We start from the raw sequence: 18,949 nt of genomic DNA, 5'->3' as shown, positions 1-18,949 counted from the left end.
ATCACTATTGTCACTTATGAATCCTATGTATAGTGCTTCCGTTTTAGAGACCTGATAATGGCCTTACGCTTAATTTCTACAATCGTACATGAAACAAAGAGAATGACAGCTGAAGGGATCACGAAATCATTCAAAAAAATCATCGCAGCTACAGACCCTATCGCACTGAAAATTATGTCGCTTAGAAAAAATAGCACTTTTTTTTGCTTTATTTAAGAACATATATTATGCTGAGTTTATGACATGGCTGAACATCTATATTTTTTAGAAACAACTAATCTATTTTGTTCCTTTCGTAAATATCTTTTACTTCTATAATATTTTTAAATATTTTCATGCGTGAAACACATAAATGAACTTGGATTTATATTAACTTTTAAAATCGGAAATGAGAAATTGAATCATTGAATGTTCTGGATGGCTGTAGAACAAGGTGTCATGGATATAATACGTAATTTTGGCGCCAAAAGGAATCACTAGCGTTTGGACCATGCTCGAGTACAATTCACAAATATCGTAGCTGTTAATGTTATGAACAGCTACGCACAAAGTTTTGTAAAGCAAACTGTGACTTAATTTGTCGTGAAAAATGTTTTTGAAGTGTCTACTGAACTGGAAGATGAACAAGTAATAAGTGGATATGAGAAAATTAATACCTATTACTTCAGTCGATGTAAAAGTTTTCTAAGTATCGTACCGCATCATAATGAAAAAAAAGACTGTACTGGTGGAATCAACGCTTCGGCCCCGAATATATTGGCCTTTTTCTGCGTCTACTGATCCAGTAACATTTTTTACATTATGCCGCGGTACGATACTCAGAAAACTTTTATGTCGACTGACTCTGCTCTCGGAAGCTTACGCATTTACAATATTTTAGTCATTTCTGTAACGAGACCTAGAACAAAAATTCCACGTGGTTTAAGGTTACAAAAACACCTAGACAGTGACACCAACTGCAAAATAAGCACCTTAATTTCGTTATAAAGTTTTCTCTTAACTCCTTACCACAAACACTCCAGTACTAGTGTTTGTCACCGACGCGCAATAAATTTTGACTGGTAATATACTTCGGTCAATTTGGTTCGTCGTTTTAATTACATACCTTTCTACAAAAGTCATTTGCAGAGTCCTCGTGAACGCTGTAAGTACAATGCTTTCTTGGAAATTCATTTGCGGTGCCAAATTCTCCTTTGCTTTTCCTTATCATGTATTAAAATATTAATAAATACACTGTACTGAGCCTTATTTACGATTACTTGCACTGTAAGACAAGCAAAAATTGAAAATAGAATTGAAAGCAAGACCCTCCGATTACCCTTTTGTACTTTTCTCACTGCGCCAGTTGCTAACATAGATGGCTCATACCTCGCCCGACCCGCACCAAAACCGCTATTTTTTCTAAGCGCTTGAACATCTGGAGCTCCCACTTTAATTTCTTGCTAAGGCATGCACATAGCACAAATCTGAACGAGATCGGTAATGACGTTTAGATTAGATTAGATTAGATTAGATTAGATTAATACTAGTTCCATGGATCATGAATACGATATTTCGTAATGATGTGGAACGAGTCGAATTTTCCAATACATGACATAATTAGGTTAATTTAACAACATACTTAAGTTAATATAACAACTTTATTTTTTGTGTTTTTTTGTTTTTCTTTATTTTTTATTTTTTTTTAATTTTTTTTATTTTTTTTTTTAATATTTTTGTTTTTTTTCTTTTTTTCTTAATTTATATCTAAAAATTCCTCTATGGAGTAGAAGGAGTTGTCATTCAGAAATTCTTTTAATTTCTTCTTAAATACTTGTTGGTTATCTGTCAGACTTTTGATACTATTTGGTAAGTGACCAAATACTTTAGTGCCAGTATAATTCACCCCTTTCTGTGCCAAAGTTAGATTTAATCTTGAATAGTGAAGGTCGTCCTTTCTCCTAGTATTGTAGTTATGCACACTGCTATTACTTTTGAATTGGGTTTGGTTGTTAATAACAAATTTCATAAGAGAGTATATATACTGAGAAGCTACTGTGAATATCCCTAGATCCTTAAATAAATGTCTGCAGGATGATCTTGGGTGGACTCCAGCTATTATTCTGATTACACGCTTTTGTGCAATAAATACTTTATTCCTCAGTGATGAATTACCCCAAAATATGATGCCATATGAAAGCAATGAGTGAAAATAGGCGTAGTAAGCTAATTTACTAAGATGTTTATCACCAAAATTTGCAATGACCCTTATTGCATAAGTAGCTGAACTCAAACGTTTCAGCAGATCATCAATGTGTTTCTTCCAATTTAATCTCTCATCAATGGACATACCTAAAAATTTGGAATATTCTACCTTAGCTATATGCTTCTGATTAAGGTCTATATTTATTAATGGCGTCATACCATTCACTGTACGGAACTGTATGTGTCTTATCAAAATTCAGTGAGAGTCCGTTTACAAGGAACCACTTAGTAATTTTCTGAAAGACAGTATTGACAATTTCATCAGTTAATTCTTGTTTCTCAGGTGTGATTACTATACTTGTATCATCAGCGAAGAGAACTAACTTTGCCTCTTCATGAATATAGAATGGCAAGTCATTAATATATAATAAGAACAACAAAGGACCCAAGACTGACCCTTGTGGAACCCCATTCTTGATAGTTCCCCAGTTTGAGGAATGTGCTGATCTTTGCATGTTACGAGAACTACTTATTTCAACTTTCTGCACTCTTCCTGTTAGGTACGAATTAAACCATTTGTGCACTGTCCCACTCATGCCACAATACTTGAGCTTGTCTAGCAGAATTTCATGATTTACACAATCAAAAGCCTTTGAGAGATCACAAAAAATCCCAATGGGTGGTGTTCGGTTATTCAGATCATTCAAAATTTGACTGGTGAAAGCATATATGGCATTTTCTGTTGAAAAACCCTTCTGGAAACCAAACTGACATTTTGTTAGTACTTCATTTTTACAGATATGTGAAGCTACTCTTGAATACATTACTTTCTCAAAAATTTTGGATAAAGCAGTTAGAAGGGAGATTGGACGGTAATTGTTGACATCAGATCTATCCCCCTTTTTATGCAAAGGTATAACAATAGCATATTTCAGTCTATCAGGGAAAATGCCCTGTTCCAGAGAGCTATTACACAGGTGGCTGAGAATCTTACTTATCTGTTGAGAACAAGCTTTTAGTATTTTGCTGGAAATGCCATCAATTCCATGTGAGTTTTTGCTTTTAAGCAAGTTTATTATTTTCCTAATTTCAGAGGGAGAAGTGGGTGAGATTTCAATTGTATCAAATTGCATAGGTATGGCCTCTTCCATTAACAGCCTAGCATCTTCTAATGAACACCTGGATCCTACTATATCCACAACATTTAGAAAATGATTATTAAAAATATTTTCAACTTCTGACTTTTTGTTCGTAAAGTTTTCATTCAATTTGATGGTAATATTGTCTTCCTCTGCTCTTGGTTGACCTGTTTCTCTTTTAATAATATTCCAAATTGTTTTAATTTTAGCAGAATGAGATTTTCACTCTGCAGCGGAGTGTACGCTGATATGAAACTTCCTGGCAGATTAAAACTGTGTGCCCAACCGAGACTCGAACTCGGGACCTTTGCCTTTCGCGGGCAAGTGCTCTACCACTGAGCTACCGAAGCACGACTCACGCCCGGTACTCACAGCTTTACTTCTGCCAGTATCTCGTCTCCTACCTTCCAAACTTTACAGAAGCTCTCCTGCGAAACTTGCAGAACTAGCACTCCTGAAAGAAAGGATATAGCGGAGACATGGCTTAGCCACAGCCTGGGGGATGTTTCCAGAATGAGATTTTCACTCTGCAGCGGAGTGTACGCTGATATGAAACTTCCTGGCAGATTAAAACTGTGTGCCCGACCGAGACTCGAACTCGGGACCTTTGCCTTTCGCGGGCAAGTGCTCTACCACTGAGCTACCGAAGCACGACTCACGCCCGGTACTCACAGCTTTACTTCTGCCAGTATCTCGTCTCCTACCTTCCAGATACTGGCAGAAGTAAAGCTGTGAGTACCGGGCGTGAGTCGTGCTTCGGTAGCTCAGTGGTAGAGCACTTGCCCGCGAAAGGCAAAGGTCCCGAGTTCGAGTCTCGGTCGGGCACACAGTTTTAATCTGCCAGGAAGTTTCATATCAGCGTACACTCTGCTGCAGAGTGAAAATCTCATTCTGGAAACATCCCCCAGGCTGTGGCTAAACCATGTCTCCGCTATATCCTTTCTTTCAGGAGTGCTAGTTCTGCAAGTTTCGCAGGAGAGCTTCTGTAAAGTTTGGAAGGTAGGAGACGAGATACTGGCAGAAGTAAAGCTGTGAGTACCGGGCGTGAGTCGTGCTTCAGTAGCTCAGTGGTAGAGCACTTGCCCGCGAAAGGCAAAGGTCCCGAGTTCGAGTCTCGGTCGGGCACACAGTTTTAATCTGCCAGGAAGTTTCATATCAGCGTACACTCCGCTGCAGAGTGAAAATCTCATTCTGGAAACATCCCCCAGGCTGTGGCTAAGCCATGTCTCCGCTATATCCTTTCTTTCAGGAGTGCTAGTTCTGCAAGTTTCGCAGGAGAGCTTCTGTAAAGTTTGGAAGGTAGGAGACGAGATACTGGCAGAAGTAAAGCTGTGAGTACCGGGCGTGAGTCGTGCTTCGGTAGCTCAGTGGTAGAGCACTTGCCCGCGAAAGGCAAAGGTCCCGAGTTCGAGTCTCGGTCGGGCACACAGTTTTAATCTGCCAGGAAGTTTCCTGTTTTAATTTTATTATCAGAGTTGCTGATTTCAGACATGATACACATACTCCTGGATTTTTTAATAACTTTTCTTAATATAACACAGTAGTTTTTATAATTTTTGATAGTTTCTGGGTCACTACTCTTTCTTGCTGTCAGATACATTTCCCTTTTCCGGTTACAAGATATTTTTATACCCTTAGTAAGCCATGGTTTGTTACAAGGTTTCTTACGAGTATATTTAACTATTTTCTTGGGGAAGCAGTTTTCAAATGCATTTACAAAAATGTCATGAAATAAATTATATTTTAAATTGGCATCAGGTTCACGGTACACCTCATCCCAGTCTAACTGCTGTAGGCTTTCCCTGAAATTTGCAATTGTTAAATTGTTGACTGAACGTACTACTTTGAAGGACTGTTTAGTATTGCTGAATGGAGCTATGTCATATATTGTAACTAGCTGTGCACCATGATCAGAAAGACCATTCTCAACAGGCTGAGCATTTATCTGGTTAAACTTATCTTGGTCTATAAAGAAGTTATCTATCAGTGAGCTGCTATCCTTTACCACCCGAGTAGGAAAATCAATAACGGGTGTCAAATTGAAAGAACAGAGTAATACTTCAAGGTCATTTTTCCTATTACCCTCTTTCAGAGAATCTACGTTGAAGTCCCCACAAATAATAATTTGCTTCCCCCTGTCTGACAGATAGCACAACAAGGAGTCCAAATTTTTCAGAAATAGATGAAGATTTCCTGATGGGGACCTATATACAGTTACAATTATAAATGTGCCTTTATTTAATTTAAGCTCACAGGCACATGCTTCTATATGTTTCTGTACACAAAACTTTTTTGTTTCTATACTTTTTGCACAATGATAACTTTTGACATATATGGCAACTCCTCCTTTCTCCATATTTTCTCTCATTACAAGTGCAGAGAGCTTATAACCACTTACATTTACCTTATCCATATCAGTAACAATGTGATGCTCAGACAGGCATAGTATATCTATTTAATTCTCAGCTTCTAAATCTTCCAAACAAACCAGAAGCTCATCTACTTTATTCTTTAAACTCCCAATATTTTGATGAAATATACTTACATTATTTTTAATTACACTTTTATGAGAACCTTTCCTTATTCTAACATTTGCAGTACTCTCCTGTCTGAGTTTCTCATTGTGCTTAGGCCTAGTTCCTATACCAGTGGTCACATGGTGTTCAGAGAGGCAGATTATGTCAATTGGGTTGGGTGACTTTAGTTCATCAATGCAATTACCTAGGACTGAGATACAACTTGGTGGAGATAAAATTTCTGGTGATTGGTGAAAATTTATAATTGATAGCTGTGATTGGTGATCCAATGTGCTAGAATTGTGCTGTAGAATTTCTTTCCTAAACTGAAGATTTGTTTCAATCCTGACCTCTCGTAGAACTTGACATCTTTCTGTCTTACCTATCCTAAAAAAGGTGCTGCTCCAACACCTGTAACCACTGGTATTTTACCATTCATGGCAGTGCCTCCCCCCTTAAATTTCCTGCTATTACCCCAGCCAGTTTCCCCTTCCCTTTCCTGTTGAGATGTAGGCCGTGCCTGGTATAGTCCCACCTACTGAGATAATCAACAGGAACCACACCAATATGAGCCCCCGCACCCGACACAAGCAGCCGTTCCAACTCCAAATTAACTCTCCCAACAGAAGAGTTCAAATGAGGCCGGTCATGGCGTCTCAGGACAGATACAAATTCAACATTGGTGTGTCTCGATGCCGACGCAATCTTTACCAGGTCACACTCTATACTGTACCCAGGATCTCTGTCGACGCTGTTCCCTGGCCCTCCCACAATAACCACGGTGTCTTCCCTGGTAAATCCTTTACAGAGTGAACCTAAATCCTCTGTCACCTGATCCAGACTAGCACTTGGTTTGAAAAAATTTGTGACCTGGTATTCTGGTCCTAATTCCTCCTGCAGAAGTTGGCCTACACCTCTGGCATGAGAACTGCCTAACAACAAAACTTTCTTCCTTTTCGATGACTTTCCTACATTCTTTTTCAATTTCCTATTGAAAGTTTGTTGTGTCCTGTCTACACCTACCTCTGCTTGAGGCTCATCAGTTTCTAACTGAAGCAACAGGTTAAACTTATTTTTGACATTCACCACAAAACTGTCAGACTTAGTTCTAGGCCTGTTCCTTCTGCTACCTGTTGCCACTTCCCACCTCTCTTTGCCCTTCTCCCTCCTTAACCTGTCCAGATCTTCCCTAGCCTGATCTAGCTCAGCCTGAAGGGCAGCAATTTTCCCCTCCTGTTCCACTATCTTCCTATCTCTGCTGCAAATCCTACATAACCACTGATGAGCCTGATCCACTTTCCCAACACCCACGCCACTGCAGTCCCCCCAGTGAAAAAAACTACTGCATCCATCACACCAAACCCCGGAACTAACAATTCTACGGCAAGTCAGGCACTTCTCACTCATGGCAAAAATAATACTTTAGCTAGAATAAATCAATTAAATTAGCGAAAATCAAAAAAGACGTTACAAGAATTAAGCCTATTCACAAATGTATATAAGCAAGTTTCTGATTTAAAATTCCGCTGGTTTTCTGAGATTTGTATTAAAACAATGAAGGTATACACTATTTATTATATATTGCACTCGATGGAATGAAAAAAGGGCAATTAAACGAGATACTTTAACTTTGATTCTCCAAAAACGTTACGAGAATAGGCAAGTTTCTGATATAAAGTTACGCTGTTTTTCTGAAATCTGTATTAAGACAATGAAGTTATACGCTATTTACGGTAGTTTACTTATTTGTTACCGAGAAACTAGTTAAATTACCTTGAAACAAGAAACAAACACGTTTACAAAATTTAAGCCTAAGCACGACTTCGCGAAGTTACGATCTTTTCGTGTTTTCTGAAAAAATACGCAAATAAAAGTCAAACCTTTAACGGCAAGACTAAACGATACACTAATGCACGTATTTAATTTGTTGTCAGCGTTAAACTAAATTATATTCCTGTCTAAATCACTTAACTTTCTGGTAATGGTTTCTGGCGTCACTTACTCGGCGGCCATCTTGGACTTGGACTTACAGACCTATGGGCGTGGTTCCCTTGTAAGTGAAATACTGAAGGATGATGGTGAGTGCATACTTTGATTTTATACCGTATAAATTACGAAGTTGTCAAAGGTGTGCTATAATACTTCTCAAAACAAATGAGTGACACAGTTAGTTCTCAAACTTTCGGACATATGATCTTCAAATGATGGTTTTATCTGAATTATAATTTCTTGGAAGTTATGCTAAAGCTATGTAGTAAGCACTGATGTAACCAAAATACATGAAAATATTTATACAGTAGTAACATATTAAGCGAGTTCCACAATATAAAACCATTCTCGAAAATAGGACCCAAACAAAAGCAAACGAAATTCGATGTCAAAACATGTAAACTGCAAATCGATTTACTCTAAATATCTACGACGACAAATGTCTCTTAAAGCACACAAAAGTAAGATATTTCAGAATAGTAATTATACTAGAATGTCTCGTTGCTTTAGAAACACTAATTTTCAACAGGAAATGAGACGTCTGAAAACATTGTGAAAAAGAAAAGCAAAATCATAAACAAAAATTCTTTCCCCAAAACTTGTAGGCGAACATTAGCGACTGAGAGGTAAACAGGAAATCAAACAATACACCTCAGAAAACGCTGGTAAAGGTTATATGGAAACATTAACAGAATGCAACCAAAGAGGACCTACAAAACGATATTCGAATTCTTTGCCAACAGGAGTAAAGCCGAAATGGACACGATGAAATGGATTGGCGAGATCAAAACTAATCTGAAATTGGCATTAATTACTCTAGAAGATGCCCAAAACCTCTAAATTTTCAGGTGCAGAATTTTAAAAAAATGGCTCTGAGCACTATGGGACTTAACAGCATGGTTCAAATGGCTCTGAGCACTATGGGACTTAACTTCTGAGGTCATCAGTCCCCTAGAACTACTTAAACCTAACTAAGCTAACGACATCACACACATCCATGCCCGAGGCAGGATTCGATCCTGCGACCATAGCGCTCATGCGATTCCAGACTGAAGCGCCTAGAACCGCACGGCCACACCGGCCGGCACCCCGTCTAGGTATTGTCCCTAGTCCTAATGGACTTTTTCGCAAATGTTACAATACCAACAATAAGATATTACGACGGAAAGTTAAAGTCTCCCTTCCCGGAATCGAGACATGCACTGAGATGACAGAAGTTACTATCCATATGCACGCATACGGATGGCGATAGCATTGCGTACACAAGGTATAAATGGGCAGTGCATTGGCGGAGCTGTCGTTTTTACTCATGTGAGTCATATGATAAGGTTACCGACGTGTTACGGTTGCAAGGCGGGAATTATCGGACTTTGAACACGGAATTGCAGTTGGAGCAACACGCATGGAACATCCCATTTCGGAAATCGTTAGGGAATTCAGTATTCCGAGGTCCATAGTGTCAAGAGTGTGCCGAGGATATCAAATTGCAGGCATTACCTCTCACCACGGACAACACAGTGTCCGACGGCCTTCACTTACGACCGAGAGCAGCGGCGTTTGCGTAGAGCTGTCAGTGCTAACAAACATGCAATACGGCGTGGAGTAACCGCATTAATCATTGTGGAACGTACGACGAATGTATCTGTTGTTGTTGTGGTCTTCAGTCCTGGACTGGTTTCATGCAGCTTTCCATGCTACTCTATCCTGTGCAAGCTTCTTCATCACCTACTGCAGCCTACATCCTTCTGAATCTGCTTAGTGTATTCATCTCTTGGTCTCCCTCTACGATTTTTACCCTCCACGCTGCCCTCCAATACTAAATTGGTGATCCCTTGATGCCTCAGAACATGTCCTACCAACCGATCCCTTCTTCTGGTCAAGTTGTGCCACAAACTCCTCTTCTCCCCAATTCTATTCAATACCTCCTCATTAGTTATGTGATCTACCCATCTAATCTTCAGCATTGTTCTGTTGCACCACATTTCGAAAGCTTCTATTCTCTTCTTGTCCAAACTATTTATCGTCCATGTTTCACTTCCATACATGGCTACACTCCATACAAATACTTTCAGAAACGTCTTCCTGACACTTAAATCTATACTCGATGTTAACAAATTTTTCTTCTTCAGAAACGCTTTCCTTGCCATTGCCAGTCTACATTTTATATCCTCTCTACTTCGACCATCATCAGTTATTTTGCTCCCCAAATAGCAAAACTCCTTTACTACTTTGTCTCATGTCCTAATCTAATTCCCTCAGCATCACCCGGCTTAATTCGACTACATTCCATTATCCTCGTTTTGCTTTTGTTGATGTTCATCTTATACCCTCCTTTCAGAACACTATCCATTCCGTTCAACTGCTCTTCCAAGTCCTTTGCTGTCTCTGACAGAATTACAATGTCATCGGCGAACCTCAAAGTTTTTATCTCTTCTCCATGGATTTTAATACCTACTCTGAACTTTTCTTTTGTTTCCTTTATTGCTTGTTCAATATACAGATTGAATATCTGTTAGGATAGTGCGGCGAAATTTGGCGTTTGTGGGCCGTGGCAGCAGACGACCGACGCCAGTTCTTTGCTAACAGCACGACATCGCCTTCAGCGCCTCTCCTGGCCTCGTGACCATATCGGTCGGTCGCTAGACGACTGAAAAGTGTCGCCTGGCTAGATGAGTCCCGATTCCAGGTGGTAAGAGCTGATGGTAGGGTTCGGGTGTGGAGCATATCCCACGAAGCCATGGACCCAAGCTGTCAACGAACCACTGGATAGTGGACATTTTTAAGTGGAGTGGACTAGGTCCTCTCGTCCAACTGAACCGATCATTGACTGGAAATGCTTTTGTTCGCCTACTTGAAGGCCATTTTCGGTCGCTCGTGGACCTGATGTGATGAGCAACAATGCACCGCGTCACTCAGTCACAGTTGTTCCCGACTGGTTTTAATTTTTCAAAAATGGTTCAAATGGCTCTGAGCACTATAGGTCTTAACATCGAAGGTCATCAGTCCCCTAAAACTTACAACTACTTAAACCTAACCTAACCTAAGGACAGCACACACATCCATGCCCGAGGCAGGATTCGAAATTGCGACGTAGCGGCCGGACGGTTCCAGACTTTAGCGCCTAGAACCACTCGGCCACTCCGGCTGGCTTTTAATTTTTCTAAAGATCTTTGACCAACTCATCAACATTCTGCGCAATGTAATACTTATAGTCAAGATTTCTCTTCAATACTGCTCTATGTACACTTGGTATTAGTATGTCTGCTTCTAGAAGTCCCGTGTCGTATATTGATGTTCATGACATGTTCTACACATTTTTTAACTAATGACAAATGTAATGTGGAAGATTTGGAAATTTGTGGTAAGGTCTTATGGGACCAAACTGCTGAGGTCATCGGTCCCTAAGCTTTCGTACTACTTAATCTGACTTAAACTAACTTACGCTAAGGACAACACATACACTCATGCCCGAGGGAGGGCTCGAACCTCCTATGGGGGGATTCGCGCGGGCCGTGAGAAGGCGCCCCAGACCGCGCGGCTACCTTGTGCGGCTAATGTTGCCACTTGAATAACTTTAACCCTTAACCGCGAAGATGGTCCATGACTGAAACCGATCGATATTTGGGTTTAACATAAATGCAGCTGATGGTCAAACGCATTTTATACGGTTTGAATAACGTTCTGGACAGTTCGAGCGAATGATTCGGCCACCCAGATCGCCCAGTATGAATCCCATCGAATATTTATGGGTCATAATCGCGAGATCAGTTCGTACACAAAATTCTGCACCAGCAACACTTTCGCAATTACGGACGGCTATAGAGGCAGTAATGGCTCAATACTTCTGCAGTGGACTTCCAACGACTGGAGTCCATGCCACGACGAGTTGCTGGAGGCTGAAGCTTTGACAATGCCAGCCACTCGCGCTGGCGAAACGTCAGTAAAATCATCAGACGAACGTCGACCGAAGAACCCGAGACCAATAGGCAGTTTGTCAACAAGTGGCCACGAAAGCCTTAACAATTCTGTAGTATTCCAAAAGTCGTCTGCAAATGGATACCTGCATCCAGGTGAACGAGATGTTCGTTTCAACGTAACGTCACCTCAGTGCAGATCCACACTTGTTACTTTTTCAACACTGCGCCAGTGAGTGTAACATATACGCCAGTAGAGTAAAAAGTGATGCCTGGACACACACACACACACACAGACAGAGAGAGAACGAGAGAGTGTGTGGGAGGGGGGGGGGGAGGAGCAGGAGGAGGAGGAGGAGGAGGTGGTGGTCGCCTTAGTTCGAGAGCGCGCCGCTAGGTGACGCAAGGGCGCGCTCGCGTCGCGCCGGCCCCAGCTTCAGTCTGCAGCCGTAGGTCGTGCAGCGCGGATCGGAACAGTTTGCCTTGCGGTGTGGGTAAGAGCGCAGCGCCGCCATGTCGCGGAAGCTGCTAAAGTTCCTCATCCTGTTCGACAACACGAACCTACTCTACTTCCCCGGGCAGTTCCTGTCGGGGCGCGTGCTCATGGAACTGGAAGATGAGACACCTGCTCTGGGTGAGTCTTACGTACTCAAAGCACAGGCGGCTGCTTACTCCACTACACGCTACCTTTGCGCTGTCCAAGCCGGCCAGCACTGGGCTCGGTGGATGACGAGAGCGGCCGTAAGGGATTCTGCCGTTTACGGTCATTCCCATCGACCACCGCGCCCAGTGCCGGCTTGTACTGCGCGAAAGGTACTAACACGGCATTCGTCAGCCGTGCTCGGACGTTAAGAGACCGGCGTAGATGACACACGCCCTCACATGACGTTACGTTGAAACGAACATCTCGTCACCTGAATGCAGGAATCCATTTGCAGACGACTTTTGGAATACTACAAAATTGTTTAGGCTTTCGTGGCCACTTGTTGACAAACTGGCTATTGGCTTCTGTCTCGCGTTCTTCGGTCGACGTTCGTCTGATGATTTTACTGACGTTTCCCCAGCGCGAGTTGCTGGCATTGTCAAAGCTTCAGACTCCATTGCCGGTGGAGAACTGGCCAGTCGCGCTGGCGAAACGTCAGTAAAATCATCAGACGAACGTCGGCCGAAGAAACCCGAGTCAGAAGCCAAAAGGCGGTTTGGAATACTGTTAGATTTATCTAGATATTTCCAGTAAAGGTTTCTTTCCTGCAGTGGTGAAATACTGTGCAGCGTTTGGTTGCACCGAAGTATATGTGAAACGTAGAAATGTTTAGTTCCATAGGCAAAAAGCTGTTTTAAAAATACGAAAAAAAAATTGACGAACACATCGTTTGAAAGTTAAGATGATGTTGGTTCTCACGTCTGAAACTCGATGAATGACGAAGATTTTAAGAGGATACGCTGTTAATAATTTTGTGAATGTTGCAGTTCTTCTTGTTTCCGTGCTTGCTAAGAAAATTGGAGAGGAATTCCGTCGGATGTTTGTGGTTTTGTTCCACGCAGACCTGTTTCGGCACATTTTGTGGTATCTTCAGTGGGTTTGTGTATTTTTTTGTGTTTTATTTGACAATAATCGCCCATTTTACAAATGTAAATATTGTGTACCATAAGTTTACTTTGAAGATTACCATGTAACAATTTTGCAGAAGAAAATAAACAAAGCCGCTACAGGTAGCACAAAGAGTACTGAAACATGTCTGGGAGAAACAAAACCACAAAGGTGTCTTGCATGAAGCGTAATTCCTTTCCAATACAGTGTTAATATGTAATTCGCTACTAGAATTTTCTCTTTAACCAACGTTTTCTAATTTATGATGCTTCTTATCTTGATGTGGATTAATCAAAAGCCATGAAACGTAAACGCATATTCAGCACAAAAATCGGACATTATGAATGGAAATTGATGTGCTTTCTTATAAAACCATAATAAAACATTTCACACGTATCGTTCGGGAATCGTCAGAAACATTAAATGCTTCCTTCGAAAAGGTGATATTTCGTCTTCCACTACTCTGAAGCAACGAACTGAATGACTCACGCTGCAAGAAAGACAGGAATTCGCCCAAGAACTGTAATACTGTCGTTTGTAAAAAGAAAGAACTGTCAATACAATGTTTCCAACTGTTCGTTACCCTTTTACCTGTCTAAATGCAAAGACAATGGCCATCACGTTAATATTGGCAATTTCGGAGAAATTAGGCCAAATCTACTACTACACTGCTGGCCACCGTAAATGCAACACCAAGAAAGCCAAGAGGTAGCACAACAAAATTTATTGTGTAGATAACATGTTGACCAAGTATCAAATGATTACGTTTACAGACGTCTGTGACATGTGGTTCCTGCCAGAATCAGTAGCCAGAGTAGCCGCCATTGTTGGAGATCACCGCTGCCACACGTCTCGGCATTGAGTCAAAGAGACGTTGGATGTGTTCCTGGGGTACAGCAGCCCAAGCAGCTTCCACACGTTGCCAAAGATCATCTGGTGTGGCAGCTGGGTATGTAATCTGGGTCACTCGTTGAGCAACCATGGACCACATGTTTTCTATCGGCGAAAGATGCGGAGAGCGAGCCGGCCAGGGAAGCAATTCAATCTGGTTATTGACGAAGAACCTTTGGACAATGCGTGCCACGTGTCGTCGCGCATTATCCTGTTGAAATATGGCTGTGGCCGAGCCCTGAAGGTCAGGAAGGACAACTGGCTCCAGCACCTCGGATATGTAGCGCCGGCTATTTAAAGTACCGGCAATGCGTACTAGAGGTGTGCGACAGTAATATCCAATACCGCCCCATACCATAATACCCGGTGCAAGACCAGTGTGGCGGTGCATAATGCAGCTGTCCAGCATCCTCTCTCCACGGTGTCTCCACACTCGAATCCGACCATCGTGGTGCTGCAGACAGAAGCGTGCCTCGTCAATAAAGACAACGTCATTCCATTCTGCCGTCCACATCCGTCTGTCATCACACCATTGGCGACGGAGACGTCTGTGGTTCTGCGTCAATGGTAGACGAAGCAATGGACGTCTTGCGGACAGACCACTCTGCTGTAAACGGCGTCGAATGGTACGCGCAGACACTGGATGATGCGTTACAGACGCAATGTGCTGTGCTATGGTTCGGGATGTCACTGAGCGATCCGTCACTGCCATGCGCACAATTTGCCTATCAGCACGTGCAGTGGTGCACCGAGGTGAATGCGATCGACCACGTCGGTTCATCGTACCCTCCTGCATCCAACGGTCACATATCCGCATTACAATTGTTTGGTTTCGTCCAACACGACTAGCGATTTCTCTGTATGATAATCCACACTCTCGGCAAGCCACTATCCTTCCTCTGTCGAACTCGGATACTTGATCAAACGATGTTCGCTGTTGTCTACGAGGCATAACTGATCGTCTTGCGAAACAACCACAAGGTAAACACACGTGCCGAACGTACACTCGTCGAAATCGCCAAGCCTTAAATGGCGCTATGAGGTGGCGCCACAGGCGCGCGTGATGTGCGTCTGCGCTGAAATTCTAATTAGTTGCATATCTCATCGCTGCAAACCCATGGTGTAAATTTCACTTGATTCGGATGCTTCCTTCAGGGTGTTGCATTTACGGTGGCCAGCAGTGTATATGTCTAATACTAATAAGTCGTTCAATGAATACTTGTTTTCAGCCGTAAATGAAGAAAACTGGGACTGGTAGCTCCACTTCGCTTAGTGCATAAAGACAGAAATTCGACATTTTGCCGCCTGCTAAGTGACTTAGAGGGTGATTTCAAACCTTAGCACGACGGAGGCGAGGACGTGCGTGGTCATCATGCATCTATATATAGCCTAGGGCTGCCACCAATCCCACCGGAAAGGGGTGCATTGGGGTGCTAGCACTACTTCGCCACGCGGACACTGGGCAACTGACGACAGCTATTGTCAGGAGACAACGTCTATGTTCCCATCAGTACACTGGAAATTACTATAAACTGCCTGGCAGAGGTGCTTTCTATCCTGCCAAATATTAAGGCTCGGCTCTGTCTCTGAGCACTATGGGACTTAACATCTGAGGTCATCAGTCCCCTAGAACGTAGAACTACTTAAACCTAACTAACCTAAGGACATCACAAACATCCATGCCCCAGGGAGGATTCGAACCTGTGACCGTAGCAGTCGCACGGTTCCAGACTGAAGCGCCTAGAAACGCTCGGCCACCGCGGCCGGCACATATTAAGGTTTCTTCACTATCCATTCACGCAAGGAACATGTTCCACGGATTTGACATGGGAAGAAAGATTATTTATACTCTTCGAAGCGACATGTTATTAGTATAAAATAACCTCCACTGCCTCTTTTGGCGCGACATGAAGCGGGCCTGAAAGACATTCTTACATTAATTATCGGAATTTTATTAGGAAAGTTAGCTATCTTTTATCGACTGTCAGCCAGATAGGCGATTCTGTCAGTCTCTAAGTCACTCAAACAAGGTAGTCACCATTCGTACTGCCCTTCCTCGACATCGGCCTGGTATTTTGTCCATGTACGTGAAGAGGCTTGCGTCACGGGCTCTCCAAGTGTTTTGAAACCGACTATTTCACAGAATTCTATCAAGCCAGACACTCGCTGCAATGGGTGTACGTGATAGCTTCACTTGGTGTTGCCAGACATTCCTATCGTCAGGTGATAGCATGACGTGAAGACTCCGGTTGTGATGCTGTGATACTACAGAGTCGGAGGCTATTGCATTGTTACGTTTCGTGAACTTATTATTTCTGTGTGCATAGTGATAATGCAAGCATTTCGACGAGGTTAATATTTTGTCCATTGTTGGCAGGCCGCTACGACGATTGTCAGATACAAGTTTTTTGTAGATAGCGCTGTCGCTAGTTCTGTTGTGTCGCGTTACCGAACTGTAGAAGACGACGGGGTGTTTACAATATTACCTCGTGCAAGGAAGTATCTCGAAGACGGAGCGCGATCGGTAGTGGGAACCCAACGCAGAAAAATGCCTCGCACAGTACCGAATAGAAGAGAAACAGACTTTTAACGCACTTCCGATGGCACAAATTTGGTATTGGTAACGCCGTACGGAAACCTGGAAGAAAAAAAAATTAGCGTCGTTTAACTTGTTTGTAGATGCTTGAAAGTGGCACAAAAGCAGAGACTTCAGTAAGGCAAAGAAAACAGTTACGGCTGAAAGTGGGCGTGACGTCATTTAAAGGAGAATGAACGTGAAGCGGAACGGTCCATAAGTTCAGTCGGGAATAAAAGGGGATGGCAGATTTTTGGTTCACTGGTGGCATACAAGGAAAACGCATTTCGTGTAAGGAACACTGGTTATAAGCAAGTCGCGCGATTCAGAGAGGAATATTGCTCGAGTGTGTGGGATGCCTGTTAGCTTGAAGTCTTGGAGCGTACACAGAGAGAGAAGTACATATAAACACGCTTGCTTCAGTCGCGGCGAAAGAAGAGAGTGACATAAATGGAGCAAAGTGTTACTCTTTAATGGTAGACATTCGAACAAAGACGCCCAGTGCTGCGCTCAAACCTTCGTACATGGGAAGTAACCAGACCCCAGCAGGTAAAACTAATAAAAATTGTTTTAAAATACTTAGGTGTCATTTGTACCGTCTATTAAGGTCAGTTATCTGTAAGAAAAAAAAATGCGTTTGTGTACAGTCGGTGTGTGGAGATTAACCGGTCTGGGTATCTACATCTACATATATACTCCGCTAGCCACCAAGCGGTGTGTGGCGGAGGGCACAATTCTCGCCAAAGTCATATTTCCCCTCTTCTGTTCCACTTGCGGACCGCGTGAGGGAAAAACGACTGTCTTAACGCCTCAGTACGGTCTCTTATTTCCCTTATCTTTGAATGGTGATCATTGCGCGATTTGAAAGTTGGTGGTATTAATATATGCTCTACATCCTCGGCGAAGATCGGATTTCGGAATTTAGTGGGCAGCCCCTTCTGTTTAGCGCGTCGTCTATCTGCAAGTGTGTCCCACTTCAAACTTCCTATGAGAGTTGTAACGCTCTCACGATGGCTAAATGCACCAGTCACGAATCTTGCCGCTCTTCTTTGCACCTTCTCAATCTCTTGAATCAGACCCAACTGGTAAGGGTCCCATACAGACGAACAATACTCTCGACGAACTAACATATTGCAAGCTATTTCCTTTGTTGCAGGACTGCATCACTTCAAGATTGTACCAATAAACTGCAATCTACAATTCGCCTTACCCGCTACTTGTGTAATCTGATCATTCCATTTGAGATGATTTCTAATAGTCACACCAAGATACTTGACGGATGTTACCGCTTCCAAAGACTGGCCATTTATTCTGTACTCGTACATTAACGGGGATTTTCGCCTTGTTATATGCAGTAGGTTACACTTACTAATATTGAGAGATAACTGCCAGTCATTACACCACGCATTTATTTTCTGCAAATCCTCATTGTTTTGTTCACAGCTTTCGTGTGATACTACTTTCCTGTAGCATCATCGGCAAACAGTCTCAGGCTGCTGTCAATACCACCAACCAGATCGTTTATGTAAATCGTAAAAAGCAGAGGACCTATTAGGCTGCCCTGGGGCACACCTGAAGTTACGCTTGTGTCTGTTGAAGTCGCCCCGTTCAGGACGACATACTGCTCCCTGTCTGTTAGAAAACTTTCTATCCAACCGGATATGTCATCGGATAGACCGTAAGCGCGTACTTTTTGTAGCAAGCGACTGTGCGGAACTGAGTCTAACGCTGTGGAAGCAACACCGGGTAACAGTGAGCTATGACCAGCAGATTCACAATCATAAATGACGTATTATTTCCGGGGAAATTCTAAACGTCTGCTTATAGCAATATGTATCAACACATACAGTGCTTGTAATATAAGGGCCAGTGAAATGAAAACGAGGCAGATGGAAAAAATGTAAGTTAACTGTTTATTATTTCAAAAGCGATCGCCGTGACTGTTAATACATTTATCTCACTGTGAGACAAGACAGTCGGTGCCTTCACGGAAAAATGTTTGCGTTTGCCAATGGAACCATGATTATAGCTAGGCGTGCGCGTCTTCTTCTGAAGCAAATCGAGGGCCACGGATGTCTTTCTTCATGGCCCCAAAAATGTGGAAATCTCATGGGGGAGAGATAGGAACTGTACGGAGGATGTGTAAGGGC

General features: G+C 42.5%; 1 protein-coding gene across 1 annotated transcript in view; it reads left to right on the top strand.

Annotated features, from left to right (window-relative positions):
• Positions 1 to 12,194: 12,194 nt before the first annotated feature.
• The window catches only part of LOC124615625 (arrestin domain-containing protein 17), a 160,273-nt gene continuing 153,518 nt past the window's right edge, over positions 12,195 to 18,949 (top strand). Inside the window, exon 1 of the mRNA XM_047143631.1 lies at positions 12,195 to 12,376. Within this exon, the coding sequence (XP_046999587.1) occupies positions 12,256 to 12,376 (121 nt within the window). The 5' untranslated portion in view covers positions 12,195 to 12,255. The remainder of the gene's footprint in view (positions 12,377 to 18,949) is intronic.

The sequence above is a fragment of the Schistocerca americana genome, chromosome 5 (assembly GCF_021461395.2).
Source record: "Schistocerca americana isolate TAMUIC-IGC-003095 chromosome 5, iqSchAmer2.1, whole genome shotgun sequence".
In the NCBI taxonomy this organism is placed as follows: domain Eukaryota; kingdom Metazoa; phylum Arthropoda; class Insecta; order Orthoptera; family Acrididae; genus Schistocerca; species Schistocerca americana.
Note: the sequence above shows the minus strand (reverse complement) of the source record. Positions and strands in the feature narration are given on the sequence as shown.